Below are 14,473 nucleotides of genomic sequence, written 5' to 3'. Positions count from 1 at the left end.
CTTGACATGAGCCAACAGTGTGACGCAGCAGCTAAAAAAGCCAATGCAATGCTGGACTGCATCAATAGGAGTATTACTTCCCTAGATCAAGGGAAGTAATAGTGCCACTGTATTCTGCTCTGGTCAGACCTCACCTGGAGTACTGTGTCCAGTTCTGGGCACCACAGTTCAAGAAGGACACTGACAAACGGGAACGTGTCCAGAGGAGGGCAACCAAAATGGTCAAAGGCCTGGAAACGATGCCTTATGAGGAACGGCTAAGGGAGCTGGGCATGTTTAGCCTGGAGAAGAGGAGGTTAAGCGGTGATATGATAGCCATGTTCAAATATATAAAAGGATGTCACATAGAGGAGGGAGAAAGGTTGTTTTCTGCTGCTCCAGAGAAGCGGACACAGAGCAATGGATCCAAACTACAAGAAAGAAGATTCCACCTAAACATTAGGAAGAACTTCCTGACAGTAAGAGCTGTTCGACAGTGGACTTTGCTGCCAAGGTGTGTGGTGGAGTCTCCTTCTTTGGAGGTCTTTAAGCAGAGGCTTGACAACCATATGTCAGGAGTGCTCTGATGGTGTTTCCTGCTTGGCAGGGGGTTGGACTCGATGGCCCTTGTGGTCTCTTCCAACTCTATGATTCTAACTCTACACTGGACTTGCTGCCACAAACCTGACAAAACTACTGATGCTTCCCGTGACTTCTGGACCATCCAATAACCTTATTTTGGAAAGCCCCAACATGCAATGGCCATTTTGGTAAAGGATACAGATTGATGGAGGTTCTGTCATAAGAGTACACCCTTACCTAAAGGGATAGGGACTACTTACCTTGCAAATCTTCCCATGCCACCTAATGAGCAAGTAAACAGATTGCAGGGCTTTGTCTGGTACTTTAATTCCTGCTTCTTTGCCTGATACATTACACTTTCAAGCAGTCAGTGTGGACCCCAGTATTCGGAGTGTTTTTGCTTTCTCCTGGAGGGAAAACACAGAATCCACCTGTTTGTTTTGCTTTGCTGCCTGTTAGCCACATGGAGCAGTAGTCAGGCAGAAAGTGTAAAAATAAGTCAAAACTAAAAATAAAATTCCCTTCCAAAAATATTCACCTAAAAATGAAAGAAGCTTCGAATTAGTATTAGCTGCTACCTTTTGTTGTGGAAGAGGAGCCCAGACAGCCTTATCCCAGCTGGGCTCAAGGGTGGCCCAAGACATTTTTCCGCCTGAGGCAATACATCCTGTTGCCACCCCACACAATGTAGCCGCTACAAAGCCTTGCTGCTGGGCATGGTGGGCTGCAAACTCCACAAGTGCACCCAATGGAACCTGGCCAGAGGGGGGCATTCTGGAGAGCTTTGGCGCTGGATCCCTATGCCTGCAGGGGTGGGTGGAGACCAGTGTCAAAGTGGTCTCTGCCACTGGTAGGGCAGGTGGGACGCCTCCTCTTGTGTTTCTGCTGTCTGAGGCAGGTGTTTCTTCCTGCCTCATCTGTGGGCTGGCTCAGGCTACACGGAAGTCCTGGATTTCTCCAATATAGGCTGCTCCTCACTTCCACACCTGGCAGGGTCTGGCAGTACAATCCATGCATGCCTGCTCAGAAGCAAGTCCCACATTCAGTGAGTTCAATGAGAGCTGAAGCACATTCAAAGCACATTCTTGGGCAAAAGATTCCTGCATTGTGGGGGGTGGGGGTTTGGATTAGATGACCCCTGTGGTCCCATCCAACTCTACAATTCTATGATCCTCACACACCGAGCTGTATTTCCCACAGCTGACAAAGAATCGTAGAATCCAAAGTTGGAAGGCGCCCTGGAGTCATCTAGTCCAACCCTCTGGCCCTTCCTTACATATCTTTAGGCACCAGGCAAAATCATCTCTCTTCAACGAGGCTTTGGGGTGATTAACGTTCTATGGACTTGTGTGTTTGCGTGAGGGGGGTTACTGGTTTGTTTTTGTTTTATTACATATTCTGTGTTTTCGTTTTGTAATTTTATGTTGCAGACAGCCCTGTGATTTTTGGATGAAGAGCAGTAGACAAATAGAATAATAAAAATTGTTGTTGTTGTTATTATTATTATTACTATTAATAATAATAATAATATGCTGCCTATCTGACTGGGTTGCCCCCAGACACTCTGAGTAGCTTCTAGCAAATGATAAATAATAATGATAACAACAACAACCACCCCCTGCAATGCAGCAATACAGATCATCCATGACCCTACGCAAAACCACAGCGCTCCAAACGCGCGCCCAACTCGTGTTCCGCAGCCGTGACCCCAGGTAACCCTGCGCGGATACCTAAAAGAGCCCGGAAGCTTCCGTTTTTACAAGGCCACACTCGCGGGCGTCTCTACTATTCGCATCTCTATGGCGGGTTCGTGGTATCGTCTTTTCCTCCTCCCTATCTCTGCGGGCGGTCGCGGAGGAAGCCGGAAGCGGCGCGACCGGAAGCGAAGTTCAGCTGGGCGATAAGGAAGCGGGAGGGAGGGAGTGAGGAGGAGGAGCCTAAAGGGCCGCTTCGCTGTGGTGGCTGTGAGGGAGGGCGGCGCGCGCGCTCGCCCGTGGCCGTGCGGGGAGGGGGGCGGGTGGCCTCGCGTGCGCGCGCGTGCGAGCAAGGGGGGCCATTTTAGCGCTCGCCCAGCGGACGGCTGAGAGGGAGGCGTCGGCGCGCCAGGCCAAGGCCCGGGTTAACCTACCTACCCCTTACTTCGCTTCGCGGAGCCGCCCCTTCTTCCTCCCTTCGCTCCGTCGTCGCCTTCGCCCCACTCCAGGAGGGGCCCTCCGCCGCCGTCGCCGCCATGGCGCCCCCGTGAAAGGGATTCCATTCGCTGGGCCCGGACGACGGACGAGACAACCCCCCCCCCGAACCCGTCCGAGGGCCGCTTCAGCTGCTTCCCTCGCCGCCGCCTGAGGCAGCTCCGTCCGTTTTCCCCTCAAGCTCGCGGTGGGGGGCGCCGCAGCCTCCTTATTTGCCGGGCCTCCCCGCCCCCCCCCGCCCCACATATCTCCTGTTTCTGAACCCCACAGTTGCCCCTCTCCTTACTCGACCCCTTTCTGTCACACTCTCTGGCGGAGCAACAGCCTTCCTGCCCCCACTTCTCTCCCCTGCCCACCGCTCCAGCTGAGAGGCGTCCTGCGAGGGGCCTCGTCTCGTTTGCGGTTTTTTTTTGGGGGGGGTGTCAAAACTTCGGGGTGCGGTAGGGGGTAGGCATGGTTTTGCACATGTGCACTCGCCCGACATCCCAAGTTCTCTCGCCAAACGCTGGTGGCTTATAGACGGGCCTCGGTGAGCCCCCTGTTTGCATGCAGTTTCCTCTGGGTGGGGTTTTTATTTTTTATATCCCTCCCCTTTTTTCTGCTTTTTTGGGGGGAGGGGGGTTGAAAACCTCGCTTATTTCAGCCTCTCCCGCGTTTTTGCTAAATACAGGTGTCCACATGCCAGCCAAGCCAAGGAGCGGTTTGCGGGTGCACTTTCCCCGTTCTTTCTTTTGAGGAAGCGGAGTTGTGAAGACGTTGCAGCTGTGGGTGTTTTTTGGGGTTTTTTTTTTTTTCAAAGTTGAATGTATACGGTCAAAAATTTAGTTACTTCTGTCGCTGTAGTTGCTTGGGTTTTTTTTGCTGGTGTTGCTCCTTCCCCCACCCACCTACCCTCCGGAGACAAATGAGCAAATTGAACTTGAAGTACTAATACAGGTTGTCCTGGAGTCCTGTCGCTGCACCTCTCTGAGAGAGAAGGCCTGCTTTTCCCCTTTCCCTGTTTTTTTGGATGTGATGGAACTCATGTTTGCAGAGTGGGAGGACGGGGAAAGGTTTTCATTCGAAGATTCTGACCGCTTTGAAGAAGACTCCCTTTGTTCCTTCATCTCTGAGGCGGAGAGCTTATGCCAGAATTGGAGAGGATGGCGGAAGCAATCTGCCGGACCCAATTCCCCCACTGTCAAAATGAAAGGTGAGTGGCTGGGTATAGAAAGGGGTTGGTAAAAACACCGAGGATCGATGAGGTGCCTGTAGGCAGGCAACCAGTCAAGGTATGTTGGCAATTAGAAACAGGTGTGTGTTGAAATGGAAAAACAAAAATATTGTAACATGGATCAGCTGCAGACTCAGACTTGCATTAAGTAAGGGGCATGATCCAGTGTTGCTTATTAGTCATGAACTTTAGCTGTACTCATATGCACACAAATTAGAGCTGCTTAAAATTTTTCTTTTCTACCCAAAATCTGCCATTGATAAGGACTGTCAGTGCTGCCTGCATCTTCCATGGTGTGGACTAGTTTTTTTCACAGTCTAATTAGGATATTATTGCCTGAATGAAATGCATTGCAATGATTACTAAGAATGTATAGGCATGTTACAGTGCAGCAAGACTGACCTAGTTATATACTTAATCTTTTGCTAAGGAGATTATACCTTGCTCTGTGATAGTTGTTCTTCCTCAGTCAAAGGTTAAGTTGGTGGTTCCCAACCTGTTTGAATGTTAGTTTTTGTATACTGGGCCCCACAGTTCACCATTGATGGTACTTTTACTCAGAGTAAGGGCAAAATGCAAGGAATGCAAATCAGGGATATAATAAACTGTTCTTGAAATTGAGCTATAATTTGCAATATTGTCATGCAATGAAGGTAAAGTCTGTCCAAAGGGGAAGCTAACTGTTCATGGATGGTACATTTGAACAACACTTTACATTCAGAGAAGTGCTCTTTTGCTATCGTGTCAACTCATGGTAGAATAATTTTCTGAACCAAATAGTTGCAAATAGCTTGTTGCTATCATCCAACTTTGGTCTTTTGGTCTCTCAGATTTAATTATTGTAACTCAGTTTTTTAAAAGCAGATATCTGAGGCTGCTACACAAATTATACCCTACCAAATACACATACAGTACTATGCATTTTGTGGCAGACAGTCACAATCCAGCTCCTGTCATACAACATATTTTGACATACAGGCACATCATATGCATATATGAAATGTGTTGTGTTGCCATTTAAACCAGTGAGGAGAAATTGATGGTGTGTAAAGAAATATTTACAAGCCCAGTCTGTATTATAAAGTTGATCTTTATTCTTGGTTGCATGTGGTGAAGGATCTGCTCAGAACTGAGCTTGATTTTACAAGTAGTATGCTCCCTGAAGAGTGTGCCAGGTTAAATTTCCTCAGGTATTTTAATTTGTGTAATGCCTAGGCTTGGTGTATGTTTTTAGCTGCTTCCTCATATTAGATTTAATGTTACCAGTTTTATTGTAAATTATAAGGTCTTATTAATCATTAAAATTATTCATTAATTATATTTGTTCACCACCTTGGAATCTGTTGGATGAAGGGTAATATGTAATGTGTTAAAATAAAATAAAAATATTTCAGATAAACAAAATAAACAGAAATATCTGTAAGTAGTTTAATACAAAATACTGTGAAATATTTATGAAAAATACAGGTAAAATCAGTGGAACTAAAAAATGTATTCATAATAAAATTACACGTCTGGCTAGGCTTGCTGAAACAAAGAAGTTTTTAGTAGGTCATATCAAACTGTGTCCCTCCCCCCAGCACTTGTTAGCATCTATAGCTAGCACTGTTACCCAGTTGTGAAAACATTCTTTGTAACTTGGGGAAGTTCAGGAATATGGTTAGGAATGCCAGATGAAAATGTTAAAATAGTATGTTTTCTTTGCACAGGGGTTGCCAGTATGAAACTACTCAAGGCTTACTTGATAGTTGAGATTATTTTGACGGAGAGCTTTGTTGCAGGTTGTGGACAATACTATACAGCAAAACTTTGTACTATATCTAGCAGTTATAGAATGTAGTGCATATAGTGCATTAATATATTAACTCTGATCATTGCTCAGGATGAAATAAGTGATTAACCTGTTGCCACTCAGAGTTTGTGATCACAGACCAGAAGGTAACTTGTGCTGCTTTTAGAAAATGTTTGAGTTTGTCCCTTCTTTGGAAATAATGGTATTTTGCCTGGTGCCATGGCCTTTCTTTCCACTTAAAGTGACAACCTCCATGGATTTGGTGGAAAATTGAATTGTTCGAGGTAAAATTGTTAAATTTCCACCTCCTAGCTAGAAAGAAAGCATTGAAATCCATGGGGATTGGAGAAGTGAGGAGCAGGAAATTGTTAATGAAATGCATTCACTAATAAACATTGTTTTTTAAACTAAGGAGTACATGGGTATAAATGGGACTATTCATTTCTGTCTTCATAACAGCTCCTTGGGATGGGTTAGGCTGGGTTAGCTTTAGTATCTGACCCAAGGTCACCAGTGAGCTACATGGCTGCATGGTGGTTTGAACCCAGTTCTCCTTGGTACAAGTCTAATATACTAGTGTACACTTGTGTTCTTTTAAACTATAAAAGTATAATGGCAGTAGCTTGGATACATGTTCTAAAACACATGCTTGGTATAGCTACATCAGTGGTGGAGTACCTCAGACCCAGGTGTCAAATGTGGCCCTCCAGTCTTCTCCATCTGGGCCTCGAGACTCTCCCAGGCCGTGTTACTTCTACCCAAGTCTCACTGCTCGCTAGGCCTGACTACATCCTCCTCAAGTACTTTTGCCTTGTTGGCATGGGTCCTTGAACTGTAATAATCCTTGTGTGTTGCTTGATGGAGGGTGAAAACAGACTTATGTTTGTGTAGAAACCTGTATTTTGCATGCCTGTGTGTAGCCTATTGCACCAATCTCAGAATCTATTTGTTTGTCCTCTTTTAACTCTGGTCCCACACATATTTTGCCTCTGACCTTGCCCACCACCACCATGTGGCCTCCAGAAAGTTGCTTACAGGGGAATATGACCCTTGAGCTTAAAAACCTCCCCAACCCCTCAGCTTCATTTTGCAAGGAGCTCTTGAATGGCTGTACTTTTTTTCCCCAGTCTACTATTAATTAGATTTGCACGTTTGGTTCACTAGTGTGAAGTGATCCCTTAGAAATGAGATAGGCTTATTAGGGTTCTTTTTTTCAGTTATGCCAGTGGAGAAACACAAGGTCCTCCCAGAATCCTATAATTCACCATTGACTCTGAAGTCTTGGAGAGGTAGTTATTGGTACATGCTTTAGCCCTTATAGTACAGTGGTACCTTGAGTTAAGTACTTAATTCCTTCCGGAGGTCCGTACTTAACCTGAAACTGTTCTTAACCTGAAGCACCACTTTAGCTAATGGGGCCTGCTGCTGCTGCTGCTGCCGCGCTGCGCCGCTGGAGCACAATTTCTGTTCTCATCCTGAAGCAAAGTTCTTAACCTGAAGCACTATTTCTGGGTTTGCGGAGTCTGTAACCTGAAGCGTATGTAACCCGAGGTACCACTGTATTCAGAAATGACTTCTGTAGCTTTTTCGGTGAAGCTTAATTCAGCTTAATGAATTCTGTCACTTGTCCATAATTACATTTAACTTCCTTTGATTTTTAGCACTGCATTTTATAGTGTTACAAACAAGGATGAGGAATGAAGTGGGGTGGAAATGAGCTATAATACTTGAATGGACACTAGTTGCCACCTGCTATAAATGTTTGTGCCTTATGGTGCAGAGTAGCAAAATGTAGAAGTTTCAACAAACAGTAGGTCAGTAGGATGTCTTGAAGTTGATTAAAGAAATATTCTTATCCAGTATCAGGTCTTATTGCCCAAATACTTCAGTGTAAAAAGTATTACTTCATAAACTGCATAGAATTAATTTTGTTATTTTGAAGAAGGTAGTTCATGCTAATGGTGATATTAGATTGTGAAAAAGCGCAATGTGGCAACACATAATATGGTAACAGAATCTACTTTCAGGATCAAAGAATTGGGTATCCAATGGATTACATGAAAAAGCTGTTCTGAATGTACTGAAACTGTTCAGTGCTGAACTCATTACAGAGGCAAGTCTGCCTGTTTACTTTAAATGGAAAAACTGAATTCACAATGTCAGTTTTCTTCTTTGTCTTTATTGCATCAGTATGGAATACTGTTGTCAGTGATCTAGGACACAATTTCCTTTGCAAAGAAAGATTGGCCACAGCACTGAAGATTTAGTCCACAGCACAATGAAAAAGGAAGTTATGCTTCCTGGTTATTCTGGGCTTAACTATGTGTTTGGCTTTTTGGCTAAATGGAGAGGTTCTATATAAAGATTTTTCTAATTTAATTACATTATAGGAAACATGTAACTTTGTTTTAGTCTGCCTTGTCTATTTACTAACACTTGAGCAAGTACTTTACTTACACATCCCCTTCATACTTCCTGCATAACATAAGTGTTACAACTTGAAATAAAGATTTCATGAAAATGTATATAATTTGGGAGATTTGGAGGTAATGTTCATCTAATTCAATCCCCAGCCCATTCATACTTGTTTGCTCTTTGATACTATTCAGTATTGTAAGCTGGGCAGGTAATGAGACTTGAGTTGAAATCTCAGCCAGACAAATTTTGTCTGGCTAGCCCTTAGCAAAGCCCAGATCAAAGTTTTGATTCATTATCTGCAGAATGAGAATAACAGTGTCTAAGGGTTTTTAAGGGACTGGGGCATACCCACTACTACCTTTCTGCTCATGAAAATGAGCTTTCTCTCTGTCTTCTTCAGCTACCCCACATCTTTAAAATCAGCTTCAAAGGGGTGGTGGGTCTTCCAAAGCAAATTTTGGGGATGTATGGTTGGGAGGAGAAGATACAGAATTCCTGTTGTGTGATCGGACCACTAGTGTAGTTTGAATACAACCCAGTAGTTTTGATGTGTTACCTGTACCAGGTGCTGTTTCAGGCAGCATCAGTCTTACAGTTCCAATTAAGATTATTCAGACCTGGCTGTGTGGATGGTTAGCAGATATGTGATCTTAAACTTATCATCCTAAATCCTACATGTGATTGCTTTTGTTCCATTACAGAACCAACAAAAGTGTTAATAATCTTAATACTGCCAAGGTTTGGAATTTAGAAAGGTAGGAACCTTGGTATTTATGTAAACAGTTCAACTTTCTCCTAGGAGGTAACAGTGTAAATGTTTTAAAATAAATTTAGGTAGAATGAATCCATGAAGACTACAATGTTGAGAGGTTTAAGCATATAGAGTGGCACTCACTGCACAACTAGCAGATCTGAAAGACATTTGACAGAGGAATGATTGTGCTTTGTATCAATGGAATCTGCAGGCATGAATTCTTACTCCCTCTCTCATTTCTTGAAGGGCAGTGTTACAGCTTTCTGCTTATATGACAGCCTTGTTCTTATATCAAGAAATACTTGTAAAATATCTCCAAAACATGTACTGTACTTTGTTATTGAATCTGGTTAATTAGCTAATAAACCACTTGTAAAATACTAGAGTGAGTTAACTGACTTTCTGGTGGGTGAAATTGGGACTTGCTATGAATTTGGGGCAGGCAGATCTTTGCTTAGAGTTTTGCTTGAAGAAAGAACTGAAATGGTCTTAAAAATAAGCATACCAAAGATAAACTCTGGACTTTAAATATGTCAAATGAAAATGCAAACAATTTCTCCTTGTCTCTTGTTTGGAAAAATTGAATTTCCGGGAACCTGTTACAACTGCAAGCATGATATGTGATCTTAAAATAAGACTATCAGTTAAAAGGCTGGCGACCTTATCAAGCCCTTCAGGGTTTGCAATGTGCAGATTTTCACAAATGTGACTGTCAGATTGTTATTGACACTTGTGCATTTATCCTGATTACAGCCTGTTTCAGGAGATCATGACACCCTTTTCCTTCCTCTTGAGTTGTGCATTGAAGAGAACTCTGAAGAGAGAGTGGTCTCTTACTTTGTGCCAAGTGGGACAGATGAAGTCCTCTGGCCTGTGCAGAGGGCTTTGGGGGAAGGGTCATATTATCAGAATATGCAAACACTTGGAAGCAGCAAGAATCCAAGCCTTTCCATAATCTTGCACATCTGTCTACTTTTCTCCCCAAGTCCATAATTAGTGGTGGACTATGAAATCTAGCCAAAACGTGTGAACATATTCTACCCACACTGTCGAATCATCTGTCATTATTGTGGTGATGACCAAACTGTGGCTAATACTGGTTGTTTCATGTGTATTTATATAAGCTGTGCAGGTATCATGGTGTGTAGGGGGAACATTGAAATGGAGCAGTGCAGACCACAAAACTTGCATTTTGCTCATACTTACTGTCAGATATGAAGAATATGGAATGGATGGTGGCAGCATGTGGCAGTGGAGAAAGTGATTTAGATGCCAGTGATTGGCTGTGAGTGGGATCAGGGGCTGCTTTGACGTATGAGAGGCTTTGAGCAGGCATAGGCAAACTCGGCCCTCCAGATGTTTTGAGACTACAGTTCCCATCGTCCTTGATCACTGGTCCCTATTAGCTAGGAATGATGGGAGTTGTAGTCCCAAAACATCTGGAGGGCCGAGTTTGCCTATGCGTGGCTTTGAGGGTAAGAAAGTGGCATGTACTAGGGAGCAGTGGTCCCACTGGAAAATAAATTAAGGGTGAAAGGTTGACACATAGATGGCAAGCTCTGTTCATACATTAAAGGTAAAGGTAAAGGGACCCCTGACCATTAGGTCCAGTCGTGACCGACTCTGGGGTTGTGGCACTCATCTCGCTTTATTGGCCGAGGGAACCGGTGTACAGCTTCCGGGTCATGTGGCCAGCATGACTAAGCCGCTTCTGGTGAACCAGAGCAGCACGTGGAAACGCCATTTGCCTTCCCGCCGGAGCGGTACCTATTTATCTACTTGCATTTCGTGCTTTCGAACTGCTAGGTTGGCAGGAGCAGGGACCGAGCAACGGGAGCTCACCCCGTCACGGGGATTCGCACCGCCGACCATCTGATCAGCAAGTCCTAGGCTCTGTGGTTTAACTCACCCTTCCCAAATACTGATTTCAAGTTACCTGGTAAACATTTTTAGAATTGTAGCCTTCAAATTCTAATTTAAAACTCCAATTTCACTTAATTGTAGTCTCCAGGTACTGATAAAAACAGAAGTCTTTTTTTAAAAGTTCTGAATAGAGAACAGTAATGGAAGGCTATTTCTACCTGTTTTTAAGTTCTGAATAGAGAACAGTAATGGAAGTCTATTACTACCTGTTTTTAAGAAGTAAGTCTTATGCGGATGGAAAAGTGTGCCTTTAACAGCTGCATGACAAAATTGTAAAAGGAGGATCTTTCCTGGAACACAGGTGCAGTGATGAAAAGCTCCACCTGTTGAAACTGTAACCTTGCAGTTGTTAAAAGTGCACAGTCTTTATGACCTTTAACAGAGAGAAAACATGACAATCACAGTTATCAGGTTGTATTATAAATTGCACGATAAGATGGTTCAACAAAACAGATGACGACAACAACAAAACAAAGAGTCAGTTGACACACTTTGGGTTCAGTGCTGCAAGTTAGGTTATAAAGCAGGGGTGAGGGGATGGTCATCTGAAGTGGCCATGACATCAGATGATTGTCAAGTTGGTGCCTCCACCCACGGTCAAAATTGCCCCATGGCTTGGAGGGAGATAAAAATTAAGAACTGGCCCATCTGCCCAAAAAGATTATCCACCCATGCTACAAGTGAACCTTTCACAGAGGAGGTGGTAATGTTGTGGCAAAAATAAAAACAATGGAGAACAATGAGGATTAAACATGCTTTGAAATGGGTGGAAATCCACCCATACACTACATCATGTTTATTTGTATGAGACCTGGAATAACTAACAGCTTTGTTAGGGGTGGCATACAAATGTATTTAATATTAAATGCAAATATATTTGCATGCTAACTAACATGCTAGTAGTGAAGCAGTTTATATTTTAGCCCTTCTGGGTTCAAATATGTGAAGACCCTGATTTGTCTTAGAGATTGTAACCTCTTCACCTAGAAGGCAGGCTGCAATGGCAATAACTAGCACAAAGGGTTGAATGAATCTTTAGCTGCAGCTGCAGCTGGGGAGGTGGTTTCTGAAATCTCAGGTTGGGATATTATTTTGGTAGCAGGTGAGGCTGTTTTCTGTTATCTGAAACTCATCCATGCTGATTTCTCTCTCCTCAGGCAGAATACACCAAGTAATTTATAAAGCCAGGCTTGGCCTCTTTGCTGACACACCACTTTAGTATCTTCTGCCTAAATCTTGGAAAAACTATTGTAAATGTCTGAACAGAGGTCGAATGGACCAAGTAGTTATAGGCAGAGAGAATACAGCATGTGCTCAGAAACCATTTAATGCATTCTGCCAGAATTCCAGCCAACGGACAAGAGAAGAGGTTAGGAATTGTACTTCACCAGTTTTCAGGGTAGTTTTCTGGATGGGAAGGATTTCCCACCCTGTGATATGGCCCAGGAGCTTATTTGGTGGAGCGGTGAGAGTTTATTGACAGGTAGGTAACTTGAGATTGAAAACGGTAGATGCAAGATACAGAAACTGTATCTTCTTGTGTTCTCCCCAAGCAAAAATTGCAATTAGTTTTTTTGGGGTGCAGTCCCAGCACATCTGTTGGATGCCTCCACCCCCACCCCATTTTATTAGACAAGCTATCCAAACATGCAGTTTTTATTATGTGCCTGTAGATAGATAATTTTTATTATGGCTATTATTTTAAAGTGTATTTTTATTATTGTGATAGTTTATACCGTTTTATGTAAACCACTTTGTTTTTTTATATTAAGTGGTGTAAAAACTTGCTAAATAAATAAAAGGAAATGGATCTATTTTATGTCCATGAGATTGTAGCAATGCCCTTCCAATCTGTGATACTGCTGCTGTATCCCAGCCCATGTTACATCATTGCACCATTTTGAAAGATGCACTGAAACCGTGAATGAGTATAGTTTCTCATGCTAAACTTACTATGTGTACTTCTCTGAAATGCCTTATTATGACTTACTAACTAGAATCAAGGGATAGAATGGCATATTTGCTCACATGTTGAAAAAGGACTGTTCCTGGGTATAAAAACGTGCTTGGGCAATTTGTATTTTTGCTGAAGAGTAAAGTTAAATAACAGGGGACGCGGGTAGCGCTGTGGGTAAAACCTCAGCGCCTAGGACTTGCCGATTGCATGGTCGGCGGTTCGAATCCCCGCGGCGGGGTGAGCTCCCGTCGTTCGGTCCCAGCGCCTGCCAACCTAGCAGTTCGAAAGCACCCCTGGGTGCAAGTAGATAAATAGGGACCGCTTACTGGCGGGAAGGTAAACGGCGTTCCGTGTGCTGCGCTGGCTTGCCAGATGCAGCTTGTCACGCTGGCCACGTGACCCGGAAGTGTCTGTGGACAGCGCTGGCTCCTGGCCTATAGAGTGAGATGAGCGCACAACCCTAGAGTCTGGCTAGACTGGCCCGTACGGGCAGGGGTACCTTTACCTTTACCTTAACGTTAAATAAATGCCACGTTAAATAAAAAGTTCTAGAAGCAGCAAAGCAGTTTCTATAAAAGTCTGAAAGTTTGATTTTATTATATCAATTTCTAATGATGGTTCCACTAATATGAGCATTATTTTTAAAGTATAGTGAGTGTTGCCTGCCGTGATGTTGGTTTTTCAGAAAACCTTGAGTTGGAAACCTTCCTTAAAAAACGTTCAGTGCCTTAAATAGAGCATAGTTAGCATGTGCATTTTGTATTTAGTAAACAAATCTAAATAGTTTCAGTCTGAGATGTTATTACAATATATATATTTGATTTATTTTACCTCCTATTTACAGATCATTATATATGTATTCTCTCACACTTTATTGGGATAGGAAACTAAGAACATTAATTTCAACTTTGAAACTTTGGCAATCCACAATAGTGTCATACATTCATTGATACTAATTAATGTTATCTAATTAGATAGCTTCCAGTTAGAACCTTCCTTGTGACTCGGCAAAATGTTTTTTCGGTAGTTATCATATTGTGTGAAAGTTACTAATTCAGCTGAGACTCCGATTGCACCTGTAGCAGTTGGTAAGCAATCAGGCCTCTCCCCTTGAACAGGTGGCCAGACTTAATGGCAACTCTTAATCTATAATACAAGTTGCTAGAAACATCAGGAGGGGAGAGTGCTCTTGTGCTCAGGACCTCCTTGAGGCTTGACCATAGGCACATGGTTGGCCACTGTGAGAACAGGACGCTGGACTAGATTCAGCATTTTCCCGATCCAAGAGGCTCTTACATTCCTAACAAGCCTTTTGTACTGCAAGCAGAGTCATTAGGAAGGTGGAAGTTGCCTCCATTTTTTGATTGGCTAATGAGACTGGTGATACTAGAAATGGAATTTCTAATACATGATTGAGCCAAATGACAACCCATCTTAGAAATGGAGGCCAGGTGGTACTGGTCTCAGACACCTTTAAATATGTAAGGCTTTTCCTTCTGCTTTTGGATTCCTGATAAGATTTCCCAGGAAGACAGAGAATTCACAGGCTGTCAAAACCAAGCCTGTTCAAGCAAGCAACAAATAACTAGCTAGGTTAGATTGACTTGATTTGGTTTTATTTGCAACTCTGGGTGTGTGGTTGTTGTCTTCTCTTTTCCTTCTTTAT

At 43.2% G+C, this 14,473-nt stretch overlaps 1 protein-coding gene across 8 annotated transcripts in view; it reads left to right on the top strand.

Annotated features, from left to right (window-relative positions):
• The first annotated feature begins 2,396 nt into the window (after window positions 1-2,396).
• Window positions 2,397-14,473, top strand: part of ZSWIM8 (zinc finger SWIM-type containing 8) — a 58,215-nt gene continuing 46,138 nt past the window's right edge. For 7 of the 8 annotated variants that reach the window (XM_083440284.1, XM_083440282.1, XM_083440281.1 and 4 more), the window contains exon 1: window positions 2,550-3,942. In XM_083440284.1, coding sequence (XP_083296410.1) covers window positions 3,765-3,942 — 178 coding nt within the window. In that variant the 5' untranslated portion in view covers window positions 2,550-3,764. Of the gene's footprint in view, window positions 3,943-14,473 lie in introns of all 8 variants that reach the window. The other variant, XM_083440283.1, reaches the window with a different exon arrangement.

Source organism: Podarcis tiliguerta, assembly GCF_965153285.1.
Source record: "Podarcis tiliguerta genome assembly, chromosome: 5".
NCBI lineage: Eukaryota > Metazoa > Chordata > Lepidosauria > Squamata > Lacertidae > Podarcis > Podarcis tiliguerta.
The sequence above is the reverse complement of the archived record's forward strand: the minus strand, read 5'-3'. Positions and strand labels throughout refer to the sequence as shown.